Source organism: Microtus oregoni, unplaced genomic scaffold (assembly GCF_018167655.1).
Source record: "Microtus oregoni isolate MIOR12 unplaced genomic scaffold, Mior012 000025F_ref0000491, whole genome shotgun sequence".
Taxonomy (NCBI): Eukaryota; Metazoa; Chordata; class Mammalia; order Rodentia; family Cricetidae; genus Microtus; species Microtus oregoni.
The window spans coordinates 20180276-20207896 of NW_024543084.1; the positions used below are offsets into that span (position 1 = coordinate 20180276).

General features: G+C 49.5%; 1 protein-coding gene across 3 annotated transcripts in view; it reads right to left on the minus strand.

The window, feature by feature from the left end:
- Ttll11 (tubulin tyrosine ligase like 11) overlaps positions 1-27621 on the minus strand; it is a 224135-nt gene that overhangs the window by 18732 nt on the left and 177782 nt on the right. For all 3 annotated transcript variants that reach the window (XM_041674424.1, XM_041674423.1, XM_041674422.1), the window contains 2 exons: positions 24860-25102; positions 14533-14639 (listed from right to left, as the gene is read on the minus strand). In XM_041674424.1, coding sequence (XP_041530358.1) covers positions 14533-14639; positions 24860-25102 — 350 coding nt within the window. The remainder of the gene's footprint in view (positions 1-14532; positions 14640-24859; positions 25103-27621) is intronic.

The window sequence follows — 27621 nt, forward strand, 5'->3', positions numbered from 1 at the left end:
TGGTCCCAAATGAGAGCCAGGATCCGGCAGAAGGCACCTGTAGCTGGTGGAGAGGGGAGGAAAGTGTGCTGGAGAGATACCAGGGTTGACCACTGAACTTCAGGGCAGAGAGGTAGAGACGGGGGGGGGGGGGGGGGCACAACACAGGACACCAGCATACTGTGATAATGATGCCCAGGCCAGGGGGACACTGTGGGAGTGGGGGTGGAGTTGCAGAGGGTGGAGACAGGTCGGCAACGATGCCTCTAAAGGGTATAGGTTCCAGCTTTACTCTGCTGTTGGCAGGTAGCTGACAACCTGTAGGGCTTGCTTGTAACAGAAAAAACCACGGCCCTGTGGGATTTTAGGAGGGAGGGTTTCCCAGCCCAGGGTGCCAAAATGACAGAAGGTTCTATGAGGCTGCGATTACATAAGGTTCCCTCCTCCCTTTGCAGCGTCAGGAAAAGCAGGGGCAGAGACGCCCACAGCTACCAAGAAGCACCTAGGTGATGTCAGGTCTCCCCCAGCAGTTGTGTGCAGTCTTCCCAGGAGGCCACTGCTGCCAACGCCCCCAGGCTCAAGATACCTTCCCTCGCCCTTACTTGAATGGCACTGTGACAGGTACCCATGGTGGGGCACAGGGCACTTCGGAGAGCTCCAGTGGATGTTTTTAGGGAAGCCCAAGGGGAAACTGTTGTTGCTATTGGCATTTGGAGATGAGTAATTCTTTGCTGGGGCTGCCCAGGGCATCATGGGAGCTTGGTAGCGCCCTCGGATTCTGCCTGCTAGATGCTGGTGTCGGCTTCCTACCCTCAGTGTGACCAGACATGCTCACACTCCTGGGGGATTTGGGGCACTAGTTTTAAGCCCTATGACTCTCTGTGGCAATGGAATGAGTGCACCTTAGCAAAGAGGCCCTGATGCTGAGGTCTTTGCTGGATGGTCTTGGTCTGTCAGGAGGAGATATTTTCTGACTCAGACTGGATGGCTGGACTTACTAGATGACTGTTGACTCTCACATCCCCAAGAGTCCACAGAAAGTCTCCGGAGAGCCTCCATGGAGAAATGTCTCTGGGAGACTTGTCACTGGGATGGACCGACTCTCACATGACATTAGATTCTGAAGAAAATCGCTCTGCTGCTCACGTGCTGGGCCACCTTGGGCATACCACTTCTCAGAAGCTCAGCTTTCTCCTCGGATCTGGGTTCGAAAGCGTACCTTACAGAGGCGGTGGGCAAATGTTACATGCTTATGGAGGCCTTCCCAGTTTTGGTTCCAACATGTATGGAACTCAAAATCCCACTCCAGGCAGAACAAACTGAAAAGCAATGACTTTTCTTGAGTTCAGGGGCGAATTGAGAGATCATGGAACCACTGCCACGCAGGAAACTGGAGATTCAAGTGACTCAACAAGGAGAGAATCACGGAGGGACAGAGACACCAGAGCCTATAACAAGAGAGACGCATTCATGGTACCGGCTGGCTGATGGGAGCTGGTGCAAGCAAGTCTGGGGTGGGTAGTGGAGGTCACACATTCATGGATGAAGCCCCAAGAGCCCCAGAGGCTTCTCAAGGTGCAGACTGGCGGAAGACCTCCCCCAACCCCCTTTCTGGCAAGGCTGCAAGGGAAGAAACTCTGAAAATATCTAGACCTTCTTCCCTAACAAAGGCAAATGCCCCAGGCACCTGGGGCAGGCAATTGGAGAGCTGACCGCACTAACTCCAGCCGGCCTGTCCACCCAGAGGGAAGAAACCAGGGCTGAGACGCCCTTGGAAAGCCTTAATTGTGAATTCTGGCCCTCTGTAAGCTCAGGCTCTTACAGAGCTCTTCCTCCGTGGCACCTGTCCTGGCTAGTTTTATGTCTGTTTGACACAGCTAGAGTCACTGGAGAGAGGGAGCCTCAGCTGAGAAAAATGCCTCCATAAGATCCGACTGTAGCAAGCCTGGAGCACTTTCTTAACTAGTGACTGATGGGGGAGGACCCAGTCCATTGTGGGTAATGGCATCCCTGGCTTGGTGGTCCTGGGTTCTATAAGAAAGAAGGCTGAGCAAAACATGAGGAGCAAGCAAGTAAGCAGCACCCTCCAAGGCCTCTGCATCAGCTCCTGCCTCCAGGTTCCCGTCGTGTTTGAGTTCCTGCCCTGACTTCCTTCAGGGATGGACTATGATCTAGAAGTGTAAGCCACCAGGTTGGTCATGGTGTTTCATTGCAGCAATAGGAACCGTGACTAAGACAGCACCCCAGCCCAGCACACAGTGGAGGATGATCAGGCTCAGTTCAAGAAGGACTTTTTTTACAGAAACCAAGGCAATGAGGGGAGGAAAAAAAAAAAAACCAAAGAAAGGAGAGGAAACACGGGCCTCTGGCTCCAACAGCACAGCCAACACATCCAAGGCCTAGGCAAGATAAATATAAAACTCCCAGAAACAAGGACCCAGGAGGAAGGTAAAAATATTTTCAACGGAATGAAAATGGAAACAGAACTAACTTGCTGAAATGTGTGGGACGCCGTGAAAGCAGCGATGTGGTTAGCCAGATTTCCAGCACCAGATACGAGTATTCAACAAGAAGTTTTCATGCTGGCTCTGGCCGTGTGCTCCTTTAGGCCCAGGACTCAGGAAGGAGGCATGTGAATCTCTGGGGGTTTGGGGCCAAGCCAGTCAGGGCTGCATAGACACCTTGTCTTAGAGGAAAAAGTTTTCATTTCAGGAAACAGGAAAAAGAGCAGATTCAAAATGGCAAAAGAAATGGTGAAAATCAGGAAATAGATCAATGAAAATTAGGCAGAAAATTGATAGAGAAAAATCAATGAAACAGAGAAGCTTATCCTTGGAGAAAAAAAAAATCAATAAAATTTATAAACCTCTAGCCAGCCTAACTGAGGAGTAAAAGGAAATCATTAACAACTAATTACACATTACCTGTATCAGAAACCCGAGAGTCCTAATAACTGCGCCAGAGATGTTCCTCCCGACCCCAGGGACAGTATTGGGGTAACAATGTAAATTTGGTAATTCAAATGAAACAGAGCAGTTTCTACAAAGATAGAATTTACTAAAATTTACATAAGGAAAACCCATAATCTGATGAGCCTGTTATCTCTTAGAGAAATTCACTAAAAAATCCAGAGCCTCCCTGAAGGCTCCAGGCCCCGTGCACTTTCTGGTGAGTTCTCCTCGACGTTTAAAGCAGAAATAATCCTGTTACATTAGAACCTTCTAGAAAGTAGAAGGAACTCAGATTGCTTAGACACATGCTGCTTAGTGTCAGCTCTCTTTGCTCTTACTTTGGTTTAATTCTCTTATGGTCTGCGAGCAGTTTATCTTACTCTCTACTTAAAGTGGTCAGGCCTGAAGGTGATCCCAGCTCCAGGGAGGCTTTCAAGTCCAGTCTGGGCGGTTTAATGAGAGTTCATCTCAACAAAACCAAACAAAACAGGGTGGAGAGGCAGCTCAGCAGGAGGACTTGTCTATTGAGTAGGAAGCAGGCCCTGGATTCAACACCCCAGTCTTACAAAAAATCAAAATAAAATCAAAAACGGATGTTGTAGGGCTTAGAGCACACTCAGTTTGGTGACTATCCTGAGGACAGAGAAGGACCTGTGTCTTACTGCGTAACGCCTGTGAGACACCTACGGACGTGCTGTTCGGTGCACCTGTATCCTGACCTGCTTCCCTGCCGGCTAGTCTGTCTGCTGCCGGTGGGGGATGCTGAGGATGCTGAGGCTCCCACAATAGCTGCGGACGCGCTCTCCACTGCCAACAGCTGCACTCATGCTAAGCATTTTTACGTGTGGCTGGAAAACTGCTCCCTTTGCTAACCACCCACCTTTGTCCCTGGTGGTTTCCCTAGCTCCAAGGTCTGCTCCAAAAGCACCTGTTCCATCGCAGGAAATGACCAGCTTCCCTCACTTTCTCGTTACCAGTGTTTTTAATGTTTAAAAGGGGTTTCCCTGAATTGCATAGAGTTAAGTCCTGTTGGTCTGTCTATCTATCTATCTATCTATCTATCTATCTATCTATCTATCTATCTATCTATCTTCTATCTATCTATCGGCAGAGTCTCACTATCTAGCTCTGGTTGTTCTGGAACTCAGAGATCCTCCTGCCTCTGCCTCCCAAGTGCTGGGACTAAAGGTGCGTGCCATTACACCTAACTTGATTTTTTTTTAATCTTCTCAACAGGTTCTGTAAATTAATTGACACAGCTGAGGCTTTCATGTTAGAGCCATGGCTGATATAATTGATTAATATCTATTATGGTTCTAACTGCTTCCTATTTATTGCCTGTGATCTTTCTTCTCTTTTGAAATCTTGAAATCTGCTTCCTATGGTTTTAAACAGAACATTTTATACGGACATTTTCTCTCTTCTTTTGGCACACCAATTCTTCTCCAGTTTTTCTCCTTTTCTTCTCCTCTTCCCCTCCCCTCTTGCTTCCTCTTCCTCCCCTTCCTCCTCCCCCTATTCTTCCTTCTTCCCCTCCTCTTCCCCCTTTCCTTCCCCTTCTTCCTCCCCATCATTCTCCCCCTCCTTCCCCTCTTCCTCCCTCTCTTCCTCTCCCTCTTCCTCCTTACACACATGGTGTGTGACACCATGCCCAACTGTTTTAAAATTTAAAAATTAATCACTAACCTAGTTTATAATATGCTTAGCTAATAAGCACATTTTTCAAATAGCAATACGTCACTTCACAGAGAAATGAAAAAAAAATCTAGGCGACTTTATGTTTGTCTCTGAAATTTTTGCAACAAATTCAAGAGCAAAATCTATTAAAGAAAAAAAGAGGAAAGTTGGACTTTATTAAAATGAAAAGCTTCCATTCTGGTCAACATATTATTTTAAAAGTGGTGTTGGGGTATAGCTCAGAAGACAAGCCCTTGCCCAACATACCCAAGACCCGAGCACAAACTCCAGCATGGGAGAGGGTAGAAAAGGAAAGTCAAGAGATGATAGATGGAAAACATTTGCAAAATACACATGGCCAAAAACTGCTTTAAAATGCAACAATAAGAAAATAATTCAAATTTTAGAAACGGACCAAAGATCTGAATGATGCCTCCCCTAGGAATGAATATATACATATATATACATATATATATATATATCAAAGAAAAATATGAAAATATGTTCAATATTAAAAATGTATAATGTCTACTGAATTTCAAATTACAACAGTGAGGTAGGTGCCACTGCATATTCACTAAGAAGGTTAAGCAAAGGAACAAAAGTCCTCTGACTATTCTAAGTGTTGACAATGGGAAGGCAGTCCTGAGACAGACAGATGGACAGACGGATGGATAATAGACAGTAGGTTAATCTAGATAGCGGAGAGGGGACTTACTAGAGGTATTGGTTATGCACTTATGGAGGCAAAGGCGTCCCGCATCTGACTGTCTGAAGCTGGAGCCCCTGGGTGCAGGGTCTGAGGCTCAGGCCTCAGAACTATAGAAGTGGTGTACAAACTCTCACTCTGAAGCCAAGGGCCAGAGAACTTGCGGAGCAAAGTAGTGTAGGGCCAGGAGTCCAAAACCCAGGGAGGCTGGGGCTCTGACATCAAGAGAGTAAGAACCAAAGGGAGAGTTTCCCCCCCGCCTTTAAAAATTACAATTACTTAATTGTGTGTGGGGGGGGGGCACATGTGTGCCATCATATGAATGTGGAGGTCAGAGGACAACTTGTGGGAGCAGATTTTCTCCTGCTACTTGGGTCCCTGGGTTCAGGTCATGAGGCAGCTGCTAGTCCCCTCCCCATTTCCTTCCTCCTGGGTCCCCAGCTGATTGGGTGGCACACTGAGGGTGGACCTTCCCACTCCGTCCACCGACTCACAGATGCTCTAGCAGCTCCCGAGGCATTCCTTTGACCAGTCAGGCTGACACCCAAAATTAATCATCACAACCATATGGTCCAACAGCTACATTGATGGGAATTCATCTACCCGTGTAAAAACTTATGTCCACACAAAACCTGCACATGAGTATTTATAGTTAATTCATTCTCATTACCAAACTGTGAAGCAATCAAGATATCCTTTAAAAAGTAAATATGTTCACAAATTGTGATTATGCCCATTTAATGGATGGTTATTTAGAGATTTAAAAAAAGCGAACTAAAAGGCATATTGTATCTTAAAGGCTGGGAAAGCCAGTCTCAAAGGCTAGGCATACTACAACCCCAAAGTGACAGCATTGTGGAAAAGGCAGACTACACAGAGTCAAAAGCTCATGATGCTTGTCAGGGGTCTGGGGGTGTAAGTGTGAGTGTGCGTGTGTGCATGAGTGTGAGTGAGTGTGTGTGCATGTGTATGAGTGTGTGCATGAGTGTGAGTGTGTGTGCATGAGTGTGAGTGAGTGTGTGTGCATGAGTGTGCGCACGCACGTGTGTGTGTGTGTGTGTGTGTAGGGGAAGTAAATGGGGATATAGAGAGGCTTGGGGCTGTAAAGCTTTCTTGAGTATTGCAGGGCTGATATCTACAGATTCTTATTCAGTTGTTAAAAGTCATAGAAAGTGGGCTGGAGAGACGGCTCAGCAGTTAAAAGCACTGGGACCAGGTTCAATTCCCAGCACCCACACGACAGCTCACAACTGTCTGTAACTCCAGTTCTAGGGCATCTGATACTCTCTTCTGGCCTCCATGGGGACCAGATTCACAAGTGGTGCATAGACATATATGTAGAAAAACACCTATACAATACAATTTAAAAAATAAGAATTAAAAATATAACAATAAAATCATTTTTAAAAACTTCACAGAATATGCAACACAGAGAGTAATACGGACTGTCCCAATAACAGAATAGTACTTGCTCACTTCTAGGGTGACTGTGTACAAGGGAAGCGAGGGAGTGTGTGCTGTCTGCTCTGTGCTTCTAGAACCTGGCTCATATTGGGTGTTGATAACTGGTTCACATTGTACTGGTCTCGTGTGATCAGGTTAGGACATGGTCTGCGGCAGAGACCTAGGGGTCTCCTGCTGGGATTAGCTGGGTGTCCATGGAGGTGGCACCTTGGCTGCCTGGTCCTTCTCCAGCTTTGAGAGAAGAGAGGGATCCTGGCCCACAGCACGGGTGGGTGCACCCAGAGTGTTTTCATCACTGTAAACCATGCAAACATTCCATGGCTCCGCTGGGGTGGCAAGTGACAGATGAGGCGGGGCTTCCTGCACAGCCTGTCATCGTCTCCACTACCTACGCCAAGCCCAGAGATTAGACTGTCAATCAGACATGGTCCCTCTGTCCTCGATGTCCCGTGTGAGTGGTCTCTGTTCTCGATGTCCCATGTGAGTGATCTCTGTCCTCGATTTCCCGTGTGAGTGGTCTCTGTCCTCGATGTCCCGTGTGAGTGGTCTCTGTCCTCAATGTCCCGTGTGAGTGGTCTCTGTCCTCAATGGCCTGTGTGAGTGGCCTCTGTCCTCAATGGCCTGTGTGAGTGGTCTCTGTCCTCAATGGCCTGTGTGAGTGGTCTCTGTCCTCAATGGCCTGTGTGAGTGGCCTTTGTCCTCAATGGACTGTGTGAGTGGCCTCTTTACTCTCAACCTCTGCAAACTTTAGTTTCCTCCACTGGAAATGGAACCGTGAATAAGATGGAGCCTTCTGGGATTGGGAGTTCCGAGCTGACAGCTAGGACTCCATCTCGTCAATTACAGAGAGCACCCACATCAGGTCATCTTTGCTGGTTGGCTGGGAAAAGGCAAAAGGAGCCACATCGGAGCTGGGTTTATGCTTCCTTATAAATCTTGATACCACCAACCCAAGGTGGATGTCAAAGGCCCTGTGTTTCGCAGAGGCTGCTGAGGCCCCAGAGGAGAGGAGATTCCTCTCAGAGCCTGACTCCACTGCTGGCTTGTCCCATGACACTCAGCACTGTTGCTGTGGCAGCTCCCACAAGCTGTGGGAGCCATAAAGCTGTGGGGGCAAGGCACAGAGGCCAGGGAGCAGCCAGCTATCTCCCTCTGCCCAGGGCTGGTGCAGCTGAGTCCGTGACTGAGGACCAGGAAGCCCAGAGTGGGTCAGAGTGGCACCCTGAGGTGAGGTGAGGGTCTTCACAGTGTAGCCTGTGTCCTGCAGGCCCTGAAGGCCCACATCATGGCTGGGGGAAGACAGGCTGGTATTCTCCTGGCCCTTGCTTTTATTAAAAACAGTGGCTATTTTGTACGTGTATAGATAGGGCTTCCCCCCAGAGAGACCCATCTAACTCTGAGGTCACTTGAGAGCTGAAGAAAGTGGACAGCCCCAGGGCACCTCCAGAAGATGGACAGTCCCAGGACACCTTCAGAAGGTGAACAGTCCCAGGACACCTCCAGGAGGTTCTGCGTGCTTCCTGCCTGGGGTGGGGCAGCCATGTATATGCATAAGGGAGGCCTTGCAAAGCATGCCAAATAGAAGTACTTTTAAACATTTCAGTACATCATCAACTAAATACGCTTCAGCAGGAGCATGTTCCAGCTGAAGAAAGTATGGGCGTCACATGATTTACATAAGTCGACTGAGGGAATCTGGTGAGAGACGGCAGGGAGCTGCAGACGCCCACAAGATGGGCTGCTGGCAGGGTCTGATCCACCCCATGCCTATGTGTGGAACATCAACCATGCGCCAGGCACAGCACTGGGCTTCTGCAGGACAGGACGACAGCAGGATTGGTTCATTTAACCTGATGGCAGGCACTGCCTTATAGAACTGGCTGTGCGCCTGGCAGAGGAGTGGGTCCCAGTCCAGCCTGGTCCTGTCAAGAGGACTTTCAGGAGGAGGAGGGCCCTGGCTTTGGCCATGAGGGGAGGGGATCTCTGCAATAGGCAAGGACCTTAGTGAAGAACTCTGAGGTGGCTGGCACTCTGCCTGGAGTGAGGGAGTACCACCTCCCCACAAGTGGAATGTTGATCCTGCCACCGCAAGGAGTTGAAAGATGATTTCCAATGAGTTGGCGCACATGGTGTCCTAAGGCCCTGCCAGTTCCTCGGCTGACAGAATGTAGTGAGAGGCCTGGGGTGGTCAGGCACTGAAAAAAACCCATCCTTATCCATGTCCCACCCTGACCAGACTGGGAGGAAATCTTTCTTCTTACCCATCCCCCGGGGTCCCTAGAACCACCCTGGATCACAATGGCAGCAGGTTAGTTTTCTGAGCACAGTGGCAGACCCTGTTGGCAGCTTCCCTCCCTACCAATTTTGGAGACAGGCACCAGGATCACGGTCACCTCACAGATGATGGGCAGGGGGCTTGAAGGAAGCCAGGCAGTTTGCTCCAGACCACCTAGCAGGCAAGTTATTAAACACAGCATATCCGGATCCCCCATTTGTCTGAAGCTAGAGTCCAGTGTCACTCAAGGGCTGACGAGGTGATTCAAAGATTAAAAGCACCCACATGGTGACTTATAACCATCTCTAATTCTCTCCAGTCTCCGGGGCTCTAACTCCCTCTTCTGACCTCTGCAGATACAGATACCATGCACAGACATGGTAAACGTACATATACGCACACAGAATATTCATACACATATGAAAATCAAAACAAATAAATCTAAAAAGGGAAAAAATAGCCACCCACAACCAGGACTGCAGAGGAGGGGACTCGTAGCTCAGGGGCCCAGCAAAGAGATGACATTTTCATTTGGTGGAAGGGTGCCTAGTATAATCAGATATTAAACTATGTAGTCTTCGATTTCCCTCTCTGGTCCTGAGAAGAAACTTTAAGCCCCCTTTGTTTTTTATTCTTCTCCCTTTTGTTGAGACTGAGCCTCCCTGGAAAGCACAGACTAGCTTCCTGCCAGCCTGGGATTCCAGGTGTGTGCTGCCAGACCTGGCATAGATTTCTTCTCAAACAGGAAAGCACCTGGCTGCAAAGAAAACAGAGTCCCCCAGTGTCCGACGTGTTAGAGGGTGATGCCCTGCTGCCGGGCCAGGGGCCCCGTGCAGGTGACTGTGGCACCAATGACAAGGACACTTTGTTGCCTGATCAGGATGCTGTCCTCATTTCTCCCACAGAGATGGGCTGGCCACCTCTGGCAGGAGCAGAGAGCAAAGTCTGAGGTGATAAGAAGTTGTGAGTACCATTTACTGAAATCACTGCATCTCTGCACACAGATTCGGTGCCTCATTTGGTTCCGGCCCAGAAAAAGGCGGTAGCATTCCAGTTTTGCTGATAAGAGCCTCATTTAGACTTTTGTCTAAATGTGTTGGGCTGGAAATTCTAAGGATGGAAATGAAAATCCTTAATTTTGGGGAAAAAATGACAATTACACTGGTGTGCTGGAGAGTGGGATGTGTTTGTTAAGTTCTTCCAAGCTCCTGAGCAGATCTGACATCATGAGAGATTATCCGGGGGACAGACAAGGGCTCCACGGTGGAGCCAGGGAGCCACACCCGAGAGGCTGTTGCTGTGAAGTCTGGCTTTTGTTTTGGGTGAGTCTTCTGGGCCCTCATTCCATAACTGAAAATACCTAATTACAGGGCAGGAGTGAGAGCATAGTCAGTGAAATGCTGGCTTTGCGAGCACGGTCTCAAACGAGAACTTCGCAGGTGTGGTGGCGCAGACTTGTGGTCCTAGTACCGGGGAGAGAAGATTGGTGGATCCCTGGGCACTGGGCCAGCTAGCCTGGCCTACTCGGTGAGATCCAGGCAAACGAGAGACCCCGTTTTGAAAATCAATGGGATGCTACCGGAGGAATGGCAGCCGAGGTTATCCCTCGCTCTCCACATTCACATCCGTGTGCACACACCCTCTCCCCAGACACACAACACGCACCTGCACACGGGCGCTGGCACCTGGGCAGGGACGTGGTGGAAGCCACTCAGTATCCGAGGACACTGAAGTCAGCTCCACAGTGGTGGCCCAACAGGAAGCAAAGTTCACAGTCAGGACCAAGGCTGCTGAGACGATGCCCCTGAGTTATTACATCCCTAGCACGGGTACCTTTTCTCACAACTTTTGACCTTTTACTAACCCATGTTCTCCGTGCTGGTTTTCTCCACGTCAGTAGGAAAGTCCCTGGTCATAGGCTGCCTTTGTTCACGTGCTCTTGCCCACAGGGGTGTCTGGGTCACCCTTTCTCCAGAGCACAGGCGCTTTGACTCTGGTGCTGCTGGGGTGGACGGCAGTCCGGCATCACTGGGTGAATCGCACTGGGCATTCGAGGTGGGAGTAAGGCCTTGCCAGTGAGACCACTGCTTCTGCAGGCTATGACTTTCCCACTTAGAATTCCCTGCTTCGAGTATGTGGTAACTTTAATTTCAGTTTGTCAACTTATTAAATAGTAGTTGGGACACATAGACAGCCACAGAGACACAGACAGACACACATTTGGACAGATACAGACATACACAGACTCACTGGAATGGAGGCCTGAAGATCAATCACTTGGCTCCATACCAGAAAAGGAAGAGGAAAGAAGCAAAGAGATGGACAGATGGGAAGAAGGGAGAAAAGAGGAGGGAGGGAGAGACTTGGGGGGAGGAAGGAGGGACAGAAGGACTCTCTGGTATGTCTGCTGCTTCATGCCAAAAGCAAGAACCACACCCAGGCACAGATTTCTCTGCTTTCTGCGAGCATCTTGAATGGCCCGGGTAAGGCCTTTCCTGGGGGGAAGAAGGAGGGGGGACAACGACCGGTGGGGAGAGGGACACACAACTGGGCCAACCTTGAGAAGGACTCAACAGTGACCTGGTTGGCAGCTGGGATAACACGGTCTCCGTCCCCACAGAAGGGCTTCCATTCCTAGGCCACCAACCCCTGCCGTTTTTCTCTACAACAATGCAAACAGGAAAATAGGCTCCGAAGACGAGGGTGGGGGACGCGACTTGGACAAGACATCCACAGCCCACGTACTCCAATTGTGCCCCTGTACTGAGTGAAGTGGTCTTTCAGATGATCTTGATATGTAAAATGATCTTGATAGAAGATGTTTACATGCATTTATGAAACACGGTGTGAGGGTCAGTCCATGTAAGCACACACGACATCACATCCGGCTGATTAGCATATCCACCATCTAAAATACCGTTTTTTCTCTGTCTTGAGGTGCTGCAATCCTCTCTCCCAGCTCTTTGAGACACATAGTGTTGCTGTCAGCACACCTGCCAGCCTCTGCGTCACCTGAGTTCTGTCACACAAGCCCTGACCCCTCCCCAGCTGTACAGGGAACAGACATCGTCTGGTGTACGTCTATGTTAGAGACAATAGCTGGGGCCAGGCAGCTGAGTTCTGAGTTCAAATCTGGCCTTTGCCACTCATTGGCTATGAGACTGTAAACAAGTCCCCTTTGCTCTTGGAACCTGTGAAATGAGGTGTGATCTCGCATAACAAAGCTGTGAGAATACGCCACAGTAAATGGCCGCATGAAGAAGTCTCTAAAAGTCCTGCATGACCTATAGTTACTGCTCTACACCTTCCGGCTGCAGAATTTCCGGGGATCCAAGCCCCAGCTTCACTGGTGGTAAATGGATTTTTCATTTTCTTGGTTTGGTCAGCAAAGTAGAGAGACCCTGTTGGACCCCAGAAGGTCTTTGTGGAGCTGATATTGTGCATGCTCCCCTCCCCCATGGATTCTGCTTACGGGGAGCGATTTTAGGAGCAAGCAAAACAAGCGAAGCTATTGGGGATGAACAATGGGCCAGATGGCAATGCTGGCTGGCAGCAATAGAACATGATAAATAGCTTCCCACTGTGACTTGTGATCAATTTCAATATTTAATAATTCCATTGCACCCCCACCCACTCATCTGGCCCCCTCCACAGGATCCTGCCATGACACCCGGCGTTCAGCTCGTGGACCAAGCAGTTCTTCTCTTTCTGAGGATGTCAGCAGAATGTGACACAGTGCAACTGTCAAATGGGCTCCCTTAGATGATAATTATCCTGCCTGCATGTCCTGCAGGTGCGCCCTCCTCCTTTCCTGCCGGGGAGGCTGGAAGGCCCTGCCAGCTGAAGATGTATGCTCACCTTGTTGGCTCAATGGCTGCTAGCATTGCCCGACTTTCACTTTGGAACTAAGCGGAGCAGCAAGCAGCCATCTTACCAGCACCCCGACAGTGGGTAGGAGGAAGTGACCCAGACAGGAAGCCTTGAGCCATTTTCCTTCTGAGACTCAATTTCCTCCTCTGAACAACGGACACGGTCAGGCCTATCCCTGGAATGGCAGCCGGTGCCACCCATGAAAAGCTTGTGGCCGTGCTCGGTATACAGGCAACAGCCAACAAGTGGTATTGTTATCAAATATGAAGCTAACCTCAAATGATTTCTGAGTGCCAGCGCTTTGCGGGGTGGGTTAGCTGTGTCCTTGTGGTTGACATTTCTAGCCCACATTGGTGAAGGGTTTGTCACCAGTGGTCACATAGCCTCTCCTGATAGTCTCCCCCAGCAGTAAGACAGGAAAGAATCCACTAATAAGGTTAACCACCCTGAACGGTTGGCAGTGACCCCAAAGGCATTAGTAGCCACTGATGTATGCGCCTTCAGGGCCATTTAGAAAACATACACACATACACGGATGAGAAGCTCCAGGGTAGGGGCGACATGATTTCTGGCTGATGTCGGCAAGAGACCATAGCCACTTCTCATCTAGATCTTTCAGTTCTGACTTCAAGTCTTCTCTGCCCACTCACAGGAGGAGCAAGACGCCCTGGCAGGTGTGTTCTCTGCGTGTGTGTGAGGGCAGGAGGATGGTGCCTGTGTGTCCCTGGGTCACCAGAGTCACAGGTGACGGTGAAATGAGGCTCCTAAACCCCTCAGTGCCGGGTCACAGGGACATAATGAGAGGATCTTGATGGTTTTGTGATGAGCTGATCAAATGTCCTTTATGGTTATTGAAGAGTGGAGATGGGAAACTCGTCCACTCAAAGGTAGAGTCTCCTAGCAGAAGGAACAACAAGGAAACAAGGAAAGAACAAAGCAGCGGCTACCGTAGTTAAGGCCTTTGTGTGGCATCTAAAGTTTGCCATAAGCCCATCTCCTTGCCTGCTTCGCTTTCCTCCATTGGAGCTAGTTGGGGTAGCCTGGGCTCAATGGCTTTTTCCACGTGTTCCTGTGTAGGCAGGCCCGCATTCCTGCTCAGGTCCATCCTCACCCTAGCCACTCATTTAGTGGGCTCTTCCTCAAGAGGTCTTCTGTGTCCTCCTGGACACCCCCATTCTCGTTCACCCCCACCCTCACTATGTTAGCGTCATTTCTCATGTGTCTCAAGTCCACAGCATTCTTTCCAGGCAAGAGCCAAGCTCTTTAGTCTACTGAAGGCCTAACCACTGTGTTCTCAACAAGTGTCTGCAGGGCCACAAACAAATAAATGAACAGCAGTCTACCTCCAGAAGTGATCAAATCAGAGCCTTAGAGGGGGATGGGGTAGGGTGTTGGTGGGGTGTAGTGGGGCAGTGAAACTTCTGGTGGGACTGGAATCTGGGAGGGGTTACACAGCCTTGGTAGCAGACAGTGCCTCAGGCTTTAAATTCTACTCAATGCTCCTTCCCTTTCCCTTCCACAATATAAAGGCCCAAAGCTGTGCAGACCCCCCACCCCACACCTGTCGTGCAAGGGCACCATGGGATGTGAAGGCAGCCATTGAGTACCTGAGTCCCGCTGGTCGAGGGCCATGGAGTTCCACCTCCTTGTGATGTCAATGTAGAGGATGTCCACTGCAGCCATGGATAGGCTGCTGCTACTCAGCTTGCAGTTCCTGCCATGATAGGGAAGAAGACGTGTTATTCTACGGTACAAACTTCTGGCCCCTTTTCATTCAAGCCTATGAGACTGAACGTTTGTGCCCCCTTGAAACACATGGGGGGGGGTGGATCTTTGGCGCTTTAGAGGTCATGTGGGTGGGGCCCTAGCAGACCTATTGGTGTCCTTGTATGAGGACACTAAGGGGAGGAGAGCTGGCCGGTTTCCCTGCTCCTCAGCACAGAGAAAGCAGCTGCAAAAGCCGGGGTAAGCTTTCAGCAGTCCCCTCTCTGTCAGGGCTGTGGCCCTGGCCTCCAGCTTCCAGACTGTGAGAAGTCAGCTTTTGTTGTTCAAGCCACAGGAGCTGCTCAAATGGAGACCATGTCTTTGCTCAGGCCATGTTTTTCTCCCCAGAATTCTTGGCCATCAGCAGAGGAACAGTGGTGAGAAGGCTGTGAGTGGGAACTGGGGGTTGGAGACTATGGCTTTAGTGAGCACTAATGAGTGGAGCTGCTGAGAGCAAGGCTGTGGAGACAACCATCATTGAGCCAAATCCTGCCTCTGCCACTGAGAACCCAGGCAAGCCACTCGCTTTTCCAGCCTTTCTGCTCTAGTGTTTTTGTTGTGTCTGCTGCACCTCATACAGTCCCAAAGACCCTGCCCGCTCTCAAAGGGAGGCAAGGGTCTCTCTTTCTCTTTCTTAGTATCATTATTACTACTATTATTATTGCAATAGGGTCTCATAGCCCAGGCTGGCCTCAAACTCTCTATATGGCTGAGGATGATCCTCCTGCCTCCACCCCCAAGTGCTGGGATTACAGGTGTGCACTACCACATCTGGTTTCTAAAGTGGTCCTGGGGATGGAACCCAGAGCCTCATCCATGGTAGGCAAGTATTTTACCAGCTGAGCCACACCACAACCCAAGGAACTCCATCGTCAGGAAATACTTTTTGTGTGTGTTCATCTTCTTACTGTTTCAGAATATGAGTACTCGCCCTCTCCTGTCACTACAGGCAGCTTACTGTGTCACGGTCACATGGACTGGCAACGACAGCTCACCACTGAAGTGACTGAAGTCATCACTGTGGTCTGGGAGCTGTTCCTCCTGGATCTTACCAGAGGAGTCCCTGAGGCCGAACATGTAGACAAGAAGCCTGATGTGTCTCTACTTCACCTCTCTTACTTTGTCACCCTGATGGCTTTATACAAGCCCCGAATCCTCACACACAGGCCCAGACAAGCACAGTGGAAAGCGGAGGCAGAGCCATGTTCTTTTTTGGCACAGGTTGGCCCCAAGTCACTGGAGAGCCTTCTGCACCATGCTGCGTGTTCGTTACTGGTCATCTGGAGCCAGGAGAGGGTGGATGTTCTGATTGATGCTCCTTCTGCTTGTGTGCAGGGACACCAAAGAGCGGGACACATATCTGATGTCAGCAGCAGTGCTCTGCCTCAGCCACAGAGGGGGCGTTTGGAGCCCCATCCCCTCCACTCTTTTATTTGGTCTGGAGAAGTAGGTAAACAGCATTTAGATGCTTGATTGTGGGTAGTTTTCTTAATTCTCTCCACACACCTTTGTTTCTCGATCTCTGAGATGAAGGTCCCACCTGCCCACATGGCTGCCCAGGAAGGCAGTGAGCGTCTGTGGGCACCTGTGTGCTGCCGGGTGCCCGGGAGGCTCATGGCATGCCTTAGTCCTCATTTCTTCTTGCTCTCCAGTTTTCTCTCTCGGGCTATAGATCCAAACTTGCACTGTCCTTTTGAGGTAATGAAACCTAGGACAAGAGAGCCTAGGCCAGCCGTTGGCTTATCCACCTCTCCCACCGCCCTCTGAACACGATTGCTCTGGGAGGTGGAATTTCCTAAGAATCCTGAAGGCTGGACTCTAGGCTCTGTCAGAGCTACACCGACACTTTCGGCAGTTCCAATGCATCTCATCCATACCCCAGTGGATGACAAAGTGCTTCTCTGACGGCCATTTGTCATTGTTCCTTGTGTGAACAGTTCCCGTAGGTGCCAGACAGGTGAGGTTTTGATTGACAAGTATGATTGCCACCTAGAGGCCCCTATCCAGATTCAGGTCCGCTCCTTAACCATGGTGGTTGTGAGTATGCCCAGCACGGTGCCTGGATGAGGTCCCTGCACCTTCTGTCCTGGCACACTTGCTTGCCCCTCCCTCCCCTCCTCTCTTCCCACCCATCTGCATTTTCCAGACCAACAATTCACATCCCATTCCATATTTCAATCACAAGGCGCCGTGGCAGACTTCAAAGCATGTCAGCGCCTAGTGACTGAGTCAGTGGGCACTGAGCTTTTCATGTTGCCAGTCACGAAGATGCTATCTCTGGTGGATTCTGCTAGGGACAATAGTCTCTCAAGTCATGCTGTTGGTGGATGCTGCTGATTCCCAAGGCTTCGTTAGGAAAAGCCATAGCCCTTTCCGCATCAGTGTTCTAGGACTACCTGTTCCCTGGGAGGGTGGAGAGCTGCCTGGCTTGCTCCGTGGGTTAATGAAGGATAAAACCGGAAACTGAACTGACCACTGGTATATAGTTATTTTTTTTTCCTGACAGGAAGAAAATAGAAGTGTCAAACCATAGTAGAAGCTGTAATTTACCAGGGAGAATTCTCCCTTTATCCCCTTTCCAAGGTAACTCATCCTCCCCAGCAATACTGCCAAATACAGTTGATTACGGTGTCTGCAGTTAGAGAGGAGGACCATCCGTGTCGGCTGCAGGGGGCAGGAAATGCTTAAAGAGGTTTGGATTCTGTAGGTCTTTCTTGGGCACCATATCCTTCCCAAGGTCTCAGAGCCCTTGTAAGCACCTATGAGGGAGGGGTCCCAGTCACATTTCAGTGGGGGAAAGATGAGGCACAGAAGGGGGTCAGGACATGCTGAAGGTCACACGGCTCAATACTGTACCCCAACTCCCCTTGGAGACAAAGGGAGGTGGTCCAGCTGGCGGTCCCAGAAGGAGCCTAGGATCAAGATACAAACTCTCAGTCTAGTGGCCTAAGGGCTGGACACCTGCTGGGAAGTTTTGGGACAGGGGTTTCTGGGAGATAACTAGGAGCTCATGAAGGCAGGGGCTTCTGGGTTCGTCCTTTGGCTACCAGACATTCTCGGGGCTCAAATAGAGTCTATTTAGCTCTATTTAGCTCAAATAGAAGCTAACATCAAATATTTGGAATAACGCTTTTGATTCATATAGCCACTGAATACAGAGCTCATCTCCTGTCATGGTGGGTACCCATATTCAGGGCCCAGTGACGGGTGGCACAGCTCTCAGAGCTGTTCAGGAGATGGCGTGTGATGGCCAGGTCGTTCCAGTCATGGAACACAACCTCCCCTCATGCCCTGGGACCAGCTCCCTCAATGAACAGGTAGAAAGGGAAGATCTTAGGTGGAAGAACATTCTGAGAAACAGGGTATGGGAGAGGCTAGACATTTTCTAGAAAAGAAGTGGACCTTGGGTTTTGCTGCGTGATTCTGAGCATGCCATAAAAGTTCTTTTTGTTTGTCTGAGGTGACCGAGGCTACCCACCAGACAAGGCCCTGGCACTGGCGCTCCGTGCTGGGCACATGTGGAGAAGAAGCCGACAACAATCAAAGCCTTGCCTAGTGATGAAGAATCGGCTGAAAGTGATAACTTTTGTGTTTCTTGTTGTTTCTCTTTTTTTTTCGGAATGGAAATAATCTGAGTACATATGACGGGAGAGATCACAAATCACTGAAGTTCATTAGGAGCCTGAGCGTGGGGGAAGCTTTGAAACCATCATCCATTTCCTCTAACTGCCTACGTCTCTTGGGAAATTTAGGGACCAACTTTTTACACTCCACAAAATCCTATTTATAGAATTTCTTTTATGTTCATCCTTCTTTGTGGTGAAAAAAGAGCAGCTTTTCTTCCCTCCAGAGGTTTCTGTAAGGTAAAAGGCAAATATTCATATTTATTTTAGAAAAGGGGGGGACAAATCACTAAATATTTGTGAGGGGAGGAAAGAGGTGGCTGTGGTTTAGAACATCCACGGTTTTCAAGGCTGTGGAGAAGAATCGCACACGATTTCTGAGAAGGAATAGTCACAGAAGGGACCATTTCAAAGTCACTAAGGAGTTAATGTTAAAGGGGACAGTGGGATCCTTCTACTTCTATTCTAGAACATTTTAACATGTTATGCCTCTCAAAGGGAAAAACCCTACAGTTATCTATTATGAAGCATATTAATATCTCCAGACAATAAAAGGGAAGTAAAAGGGAAAAGGAGAAAGAGGGAAAATAAGTCCTTTAATTCAAACAGAGACCTGGGATCAGAAAAAGCGAGTGTCCTGGGAAGGAGCCTGGCTGGGGCCAACTGTTGACTGTGTAGCTGCATTCAGTGGACAATGAGGACACTGGGAAAGTGTCCTCCATGAGTTCCATGATGTCTCCCACCCCCACTAGTGACCCGTTGACAGGAGCTAATACAGACCCATCTCTCTCAAGGAAGCCTCCACATCCTGGCAATTGTTAGAAAATAAAATTTCCAAAAAATAAAAAACTAAAAAGCAGAGCTCAGTTCCCAGTGATGATACGTGCTGCCCGACGACACTGGGCTGCTGAGGAACTGACTGGAGGCTGGTTAGAGTGTCTAGACGGGAGAATGACAGTTCCTTATTTCTCATTCGCGGAGCAAGAGAAGAGTGGAAGATGGCTGGGCGGGCATTAGCATAATTCGCTCTGAAAACTGCTGATCTGTGCTGCGAGTTCTGAGAGATGGACACCGAAAATAAATCCAAGCGGACCGTGGATTATTTTCTTCTCTTCTAGGTCTTTCTGGAGAGAAACAGAGTGGGTAGTAGATGTGAAAGCCAAGTTTCACTTGGGGCATCTGTGTGGGAACCTTGCAAGGAGTGTGCACCGTGCTGGGAATATGTGTTTCGGCACGCTCCTGCGAAGGGCACTTGGTTCAATCCAGCATATGGTATAAATATTATTAATTCATAACGAAGCAACATTTAAGCCAAAGTGGAAAGGAGAGAGAGAACAGTCGTTAGCAGGTGGTGAAATTTAATTTGCAAGACTGAACATACCCAGATAAATTGGAAGGCAGAGATTTACCGTATTTTACTATTGAGCTGCCATTGGGGTTTCTCGGGCCATATTTTACCGAGTGCTGTGTTCCATCCACGTCCTCCTGCATCCTGAGTTAGGATGGGCATTTGCTGGCTTGTTGCGTCCATCTGCTCGAGCCGCCTCTTGGCCACCTGAAGACGTCTGTTTATTGCCTCGTTCTGCCGCAGTTCCACTGACAGACCTGGCTGGCCACAGATTGGAGGTGGTGGCTGCAGAACCTAACAATCCCCAACCTTGGAGAAATCGATTTCTCATGCAAATAAATGCCTTCAATGATGGGAGAATCACAAAGCCTGTCTCATCCAGGCAGCTTTGCAGGGACATTTTTGTCATTAGCCCTTTCTGACCTGAGAAACTTGTTACAAACTTTTTTTTTTTTTTCACAGGGTTTCTCTGTGTAGCCCTGGCTGTACGGGAATTTGCTCTGTAGACCAGGCTGGCCTCAAACTCAGAGATCCATCTGCCTCTGCCTCCCGAGTAATGGGATTAAAGGTGTGTGCCACCACCAACCCATCCTATTAGAAACATTCTTAATTCTATTTTCTCTTTAGGCTTGTATAAAATGTGGAGGTCCTTTTAATAGATATCTCCTGATCTCAAACCAAGTGTCACTCATTGGAAGCCTCTGTGGGCAGTCCTGCTTTGATAGAAGTCGATTTTTAAATACAAAGATTTTTCATGAAAATAAGCATCATAACTTCATCTGAAGAGACGCAAAGCTCTGATGGCATCAAGTGTCCTAGCGATGGTTCCTGGAGATGATCCAACCCCTTCCCATCAGAGCTCACTGTGTGTTTGGGGCCTTGGGAAGGTAAGGAGGGGAAGACCCAGAAGCATTTGAGACTGGAAGCTTGCCAGTGTCTCCAGATCTCCTCCCTGTCTTCTTATCAGGCAAAATTTTCCCACAAGTGGCCAGGAAGCCTCCCAGAACCTCTCCTGTGTCCTCAGCCAGGGCACAGAGCCTCAGGTCCATTGCAGCTTGGATCACACACTGTACCTCACTTCTCAGCTTGGGCCACACAAAATCCTTCTGCTGGCTCTCTCTGCTGTCTAGGTGGTGTGTCTGTCTAATGCTCAGCCAATCACAACCAGTAGTAGGACAAACCCTGCCTCCTCCAGGAGGCCCCCATGGGTGCCACCAGGAGGATAAAACCTCCCCTGTTCTTACTGCTAGCCCCCTCCTCTGCCTTCAGCCCCAGTCATGGAGCCCTGGCTCACTGCTTCAGACTTTGCCAAAGGCTGACATGAAGAGTCTGCTCCATGTGTGGTTAGTTTGGAAGTCCCAGGGGAAGGAAGGCTTCTTTAACTTGTTCTGTCCCCATGTTGGAAAGAGATGGGCATGGCTCAGATGTCACAGCAGCCATGTTCCTTGCAGATCCTGACAGTTCCCCACATGAAGCTCAGGTGGCCCTTCAGTCCCTCAGGTTTTTAATGGGGACTTATTGTCATGGTGCAGAAGCTGGGCAGGCCCAGCGTGTTCAAGCCGTAGACGTGCTGTGCGCAACGAAGCGATGTGAACTAGCTTGTTCACCTCACTGCTCCCCTGTGCTTCTACAGGCCTCGGATCAGGGTCCTATATGTCCCAAGGCTCAAGGAAGAACCACAAAGAGGCAAAGACTGCCTAGCTGTTTGTCTCCTTCTTTCTCCTTTTCACTGTGATGATAGCAATTTTTATACATTTTAAAAGAAAGAAATAAAACACACCCCACACAAAGCTCCAGGGGTAGCAACATGGCTCAGTGGATAAAGACACTTGCCACCAAGCCTGACAACTTGAGTTCAGTCTCTGGGATCTGCATGGTGGAAGGAAAGAACTGGTCCTGAAAGCTGACCTCTGACATCCACAGGCATGCTGTGACGTGTGCACCCGTACTCACACACACTAAATAAATGAATGAATAGATGCAGTACAAAGTTGGTTTCCCAGCTTCCCATGTGACTACAAGTAACCCACACAACAGACGCAGAAATCGCTACCTATAGCCTCCAGGGTAGCGTTTAAGAAGTCTAATTCATCTGCAGGGCAGAGACCGATGCTACCGCCCCCTTCTTCCTTCTTTCAGTCTAGTACCTAACTATGGTGGCCAGATTTTGAGCGGCCATCCTGTGACCGTAGGCAACCCTGAAGCCATCAGAACACGCTTAGTATGGGTGAAGAGAAAGGAGGTAAGGCATGGATATACTGTGGAGTTGCTCGCCAGTCCTGGAACCCCTGGTGGCTTTTATGTTCTGAGCCACTTGAAGACACTGTCCTATTACTGAGCATCAAATGCAGTCCTGACAAGAGGTGAAAGCTCTCATTTGGCAAGCAGTTCTCTTGAGTCAGGCCTTGGGCCAGGCACTGTATGATGCATTATACCCCAGACGCAAAATACCACACCAGGCAGGATGACTGCTCGCATGAGGGGACCGGGACTTAGAGACTGATGGAGGATTTGCCAAAGCCAGACAAATGAGCAATATGCTTGGTCCCAGAGCCAGGCTATTAGACACCAAGACCCATGTCCTTCCTTCCGCTGAAACTAACGCATGCCTTTCTCAAGCCATCCTGTAACTAGCACTGCAGGTTTGCTAAAGTGCCAACCGTGGTCACCAAGCCTTGGGCTTACCAAGACCGGAAGGCTGGTGGCAGTCTCTATAAACCGTGCCTGGAGAAGCTGTTGGCAAAACATGGCTTCCAACTCATGGCATCCAATTGTTTGCTTTAGTGAAGAGAACTCTGAGGAGTGTGACTTTGAGATGCAGGGTAAGGGTGTTAAAGCGAGCGACAAGAGGTGACAGCCATGCTGAGGGCTGTCAGAGGGTTTTCTTTCTGAGGTGGCGATGCCACAGAGAACTGCAAGTGAGCCAGCCATGCTGCAGGCAGACCACACTAGTGGAAGAGGTCAAGGTCGTCTGTTTGGCACGGCTGTCAGGTTTGTACCAGACCCTGTGTGGCCCTGGCTTGCTTGCTCTCTCTCTCTTCTCTCCCTCTGTCTCTCCCCTCCCTTCCCTTCCTCTCTGTGTGTGAATTTATAGAACTATATGTAACTCATGACATTCTTTAACCATTGTGGAAAGAAACTAACATTTATTAATCATTTGCGATATGCTAGATGTTTCCTAAGGTTCTGATTAATTCTACACACACACACACACGTACACACAGACACACACACACATGTACACACAGACACACACACACGTACACACAGACACACACACGTACACACAGACACACACACACGTACACACAGACACACACGTACACACAGACACACACACGTACACACAGACACACACACACACACGTACATACAGACACAGGTCTCCCTATGGCCTATGTGGTTTCATTCTAATCTATAGGCTAAAGACCCCCAGGTTCAGGGTTAGGGTTCACTGTCACCTGCGAGCTGCCCTGTGTCACCTCCAGAGGGTTCCAAAGGGAGCAGGCAAAAGAGTGAACCACAGACACGGACAGCAAGGGGCAACTTCTCACTTCGTAGGCTGCAGCAAACCTCTTCTTTAAGCTTTACCCTTAAAACTCGTGCAAGTGTATGGCAGACACTACAAGCATGTTATTTTAATATTAGAGCAAGTGTGCTGTATGATTTGCCAGACTAATCAACGTTTCCCTCCGGAAACTCACTGTGGAAAGCTATGCCTTTGTGACATAGACAGGCTGGTCCTACTGGGAGAGCGCATGTTAGGAAACACAAGGCCAGACTCCACCAACAATCCCTACTGGGTGCTGAAGGGTCTGGTTCAGGGTAACTGCTGCAATTAGAACGCTGCCTGAGGAAGCCCCTTATTCTGACTTCACCTGTTGCTGTGATGAGATACTTGAACCAGAAGCAGCTTAGGGGAGGAAAGGGTTTATTTGGCTTATACTTCCAGGTCACCGTCCATTGCTGAGGGACCAGTGAGTTTGAGGGCAGAAACTTAAGGAGGTCCTTGAAGAAGCTGAGACCACGCTGCTTGCTCACAGTTCCTGCTCAGCTAGTGTTCTAATACAGCCTAGGAGCACCTGCCTAGAGACGGTGTCCCTACAGCGTGCTGGGCCCTCCTGCTAGGGTTAATCATCACAGTAACCCTCCGCAGACATGCCTACAGGTCAACCTGACTTAGACTTTCCTCTCAGAGGACTTGGGTTGTTCCAAGATGACCTCACTAACTAGGACATCCCCTGAGGATTCACGCGTTGGAAGCATGGACTTCGGTATGGTGCTCTGGAAGTGGCAGCATCTTTAGAAGGCAGAGCTTACAGGTCTTTAGGTCACTGGGCATTGGGCATGTGCCCTTGGAGGGTACTAGTTCTTGTGGGCCCCTGAGTCATTACAAGAGGAAGCCTGACTCCGATCTGCTGTGCCATCATCTCTGGACATGATTTTTCTCTTGCACACACCTCCCTGTGGTATCTTCTGTCATTAGACTCTTACCAAAGATGGAACTAACAGGGCTGTCTGACCTAAGAGTTTAAGCTGCTAACTTAAACTACTGTGAGCTAAGCAAACCTCTTTTCTTTATAAAGTTATCCAGCTTCAGGTATTGTGTCATAGCAACAATAAAAACCACTACTACGGTGGTCCACAGTTCCTGCGTGTGTGTGTGTGTATGTGCGGGTGGATGCAAATACCTACGCACAGGTACATGGAGCCCGGAGGCGGGTCCTGACTGTCTTCCTCTACTCTACTCCACCTTAGATTTTGAGACAGGCTCTTCACCGAATCTGGAGTTGGACTTTTTGCTAGAATGGCTTGCAGGAAGTGCTTATCTCGCCCTGCTCCCCATTCCTGGTGATTACTACTGCATGCTGCCAGGCCTGGTTTATGTGGCACTGGGCTCTGAACACAGGTCCTCATGCTTCCGCATCAAGAGCATTGCCTAATGAATTATCTCCCTCAGCCCCACAACTGCTTACTTTAATAATGAACCTAAGATTTAAATGTCACTGTTAGAACATTTGTTAACTCCCTTGACGAGAGTGTCTAATACGCCAGCCATGAGGTAACTGCAGCTTCAAACAGGGTACCAGTTCAACACTATGGTCTCTCAAGAGCAGTCAAGAACCACGTGGCATTCAGATGAGTGGTTGGATTCTGCCCTCTCCAAACCTCAAGCGGGAGAAAGCTGGTCTCACTAACCTTATGAAGGTCCGAAAGCCAGTTGGTCCCAACTTCATTGTCCCCTTGATTCCCAGGAATCGGATAAACAAGTTGGCCATTCTGTCTACCAGGCGTAGATAGTTGAACTGCTTGGCATATTTGGGGAACACCTGCTTGAGGCAGATGGAGGGCAGGTGGGCTTCGGGGTTGGAGTCAGGATCACCGGTCAGGTCACAGTCCAGATCTTCCTTTCCAGCGAAAGGCTTTCCAGGATGCTGAGACCTGAAACACACGGGGCACTCGTGACAAACTGCCTTCCTCCAATGGGGAGAGGTGTGTACAGCTTCTATTGCATAGGAGTGGCCTGCTGAGGCGCACACAGTTCCAGCTTACTGAAGCGGGGCTTGAACCCAGGGCAGAGCTAGGACCGGAAACACGGCTTCCTCCATCCTGCCATGCCAGCTTCACTCTGCTCGCGGTTCAATGAAATACCCCACTGTGAGCAGTCTGGGTTTGAGTTCAAACTCCTACTTACGGGTAGTAAATGAATGATTAGGAAATAGAAAAATCTCACTGAGGGTTGGCAAGAAGCCGCAGGCACATTCAATGGACAACTTGGGTAGCTACTTCCATTCCCCAGTCCTGGGAACACAGACGATTTCCTGCCTGAACTGTATGTTAGGAACTCATATAGAAGATGACAAGTTTTGTGACTCCTTAGCCTGTGTGTTTTATTCTGAAATTATTCTGATAATCAAGAAAATGAATAGCCACAGACTTTTACCTGAGACCTGGAAATGGTCTCAGTTCCTTCTCGCCTCCAGCATGACACAGCCCTTCCCCGACCCAAAGTCTGTCCCAGAGCTCCTGAGTCACCACCAGAGATCTGCCAGTTACCCAGGCGGGAAAATCAGAATAAAAGCCAACTCTTGCTCGGTCTCCATAGTCAACGCTGTACACTCTAGCCCTCAGATGAGCTCTCACAGGCCAGCCTTGTTCTCCCATTCTGCCGTGCTTGGACCATTGCACCACGTCTCTCAGGATTTTGTGGCTGTGCAGAAACACCATGACACAGCAACTCTTATAGAGGAAAACATCGAATTGGGGCTGGCTTACAGTGTCATCATGGCGGGAAGCATGGCGACATGCAGGCAGCCATAGTGCTGGAGAGGTTGCTGAGAGATCTACATCTGGATGAAGGCAGTAGGAAGAGCAAGTGACTCTGAAACCTCGAAGCCCACCCCAAGTGACACACTTCCCAACAGTGACATCCGCTGTGGGCTTACGCGGGCCATTTCCATCAAACCGTCACACTATGTTTCTGGGCTTGCCTTCCCATTCTCTATTCTGGCATCCGCGTGGCTTTCATTTTATTATTACAGCTTTGAGACAAGGTCTCACTGTGCAGCCCTGACTGGCCCTAAATTTGCCATGTAGCCTAGGCTGCCTTAGAACTTATAATTCTCCTGGTGCTTTCTCCCAAATTCTGGGATTATGGGTGTGTGCCACCATGCTTAGCCCTGTGACAACCAACATACCTGACTGGGCTACTCCCTCTCCAATCTTGTCTAAGATGCTGGCCTCTTTACAGGTGCCTCTTCCTGGTGTTCCTGCTCTCTTCCCAGACACCCTCGTTTCTGGGTCCTCGCTGTCTAGACACAGGTTCGGTTCCAAGTTTTGACTATTCCAAGTTTTACCCTCTACCTTGCTGTCCGTCAGTCTGGCCCGGAGACCCTGAGTTCCCAATTCCCTTCCTTACTCAGTGCTTCTCTCTACATCAGTCTCCACCCTTTCCTGGCTCCTGTCCCACCCAGAAACAGGATAACAGAAAACCAGCCACCACCTGTGGTCGCCACTCCTAAGACTAAATCCTGAAGACACTGTGCACAGTCAGTAAGGCCCCAGGAAGTTCAATGCGCATTTTGTGGTGCTAACTCAAACGGTGGGTCACTTGTGACTGTTCCTTGAATGGCCTGTCAGCATCCCACTTCCAGGTAGTCCCACACCAGGCCGTCATGCTGTCCGTGTGCCCGCTTCTCCGTGGCCCTGGCTGTGTGGCACATTCCTATACTACTCTGCCTCAAGATGTCTCTTTGGCCACACCAATGACACTCTTCCACATCCATTCTGTTCCTTCGATATGTCTCTCTGTCCCCACACACTTCAGCTCACAGGTCAGCCCCTCAGGGTTCTGTGAGCCACATCCCAGCCCACTCATGTCTATAGCACGTGGGGTATGCTAGATTCCTGGGAGCAGGGAGTGGGAGGCAGTTTTCATCAAATTTGTCGCATTGTATGGAGTTTGAAGTGAAAATGGCCCTATAGGCCCTTAGGCAGTGGCACCATTAGGAGATGTGGCCTTGTTGGAGGAGGTGTGTTACTCGGGGTAGGTGTTAAGGGGTTCAAAAGCCAAACCAGGCCCAGTGGCTCTCTCTCCTGCTGCAGCCTGCTGAACGGAACTCTCAGCTCCTTCTCCAGCACCGTGCCTGCCTGTCTGCTGTCATATGACCCCACAATGTGACGATAATGGACTGAACCTCTGAGCTGTAAGCCAGCACCAATTAAATGCTTTCCTATAGAAGATCTGCTGTAGCCACGGTGTCTCCTCACAGCAATATAACCATGACTAAGACACGTTGGGAAAGTCTGCTTTTAACAATGGCATAAACCGACCAGAAGCGTCTCAAAGCCGTGATGCTTATTCCATAAGCCCCTGGGAACGGGAAAAAAGCCTGAGAGACAAACGTACTAGAAAGCTCTGCCCAAGTGGTCCCCTTCTCAGACCAGCCCCAGGAGCCAAC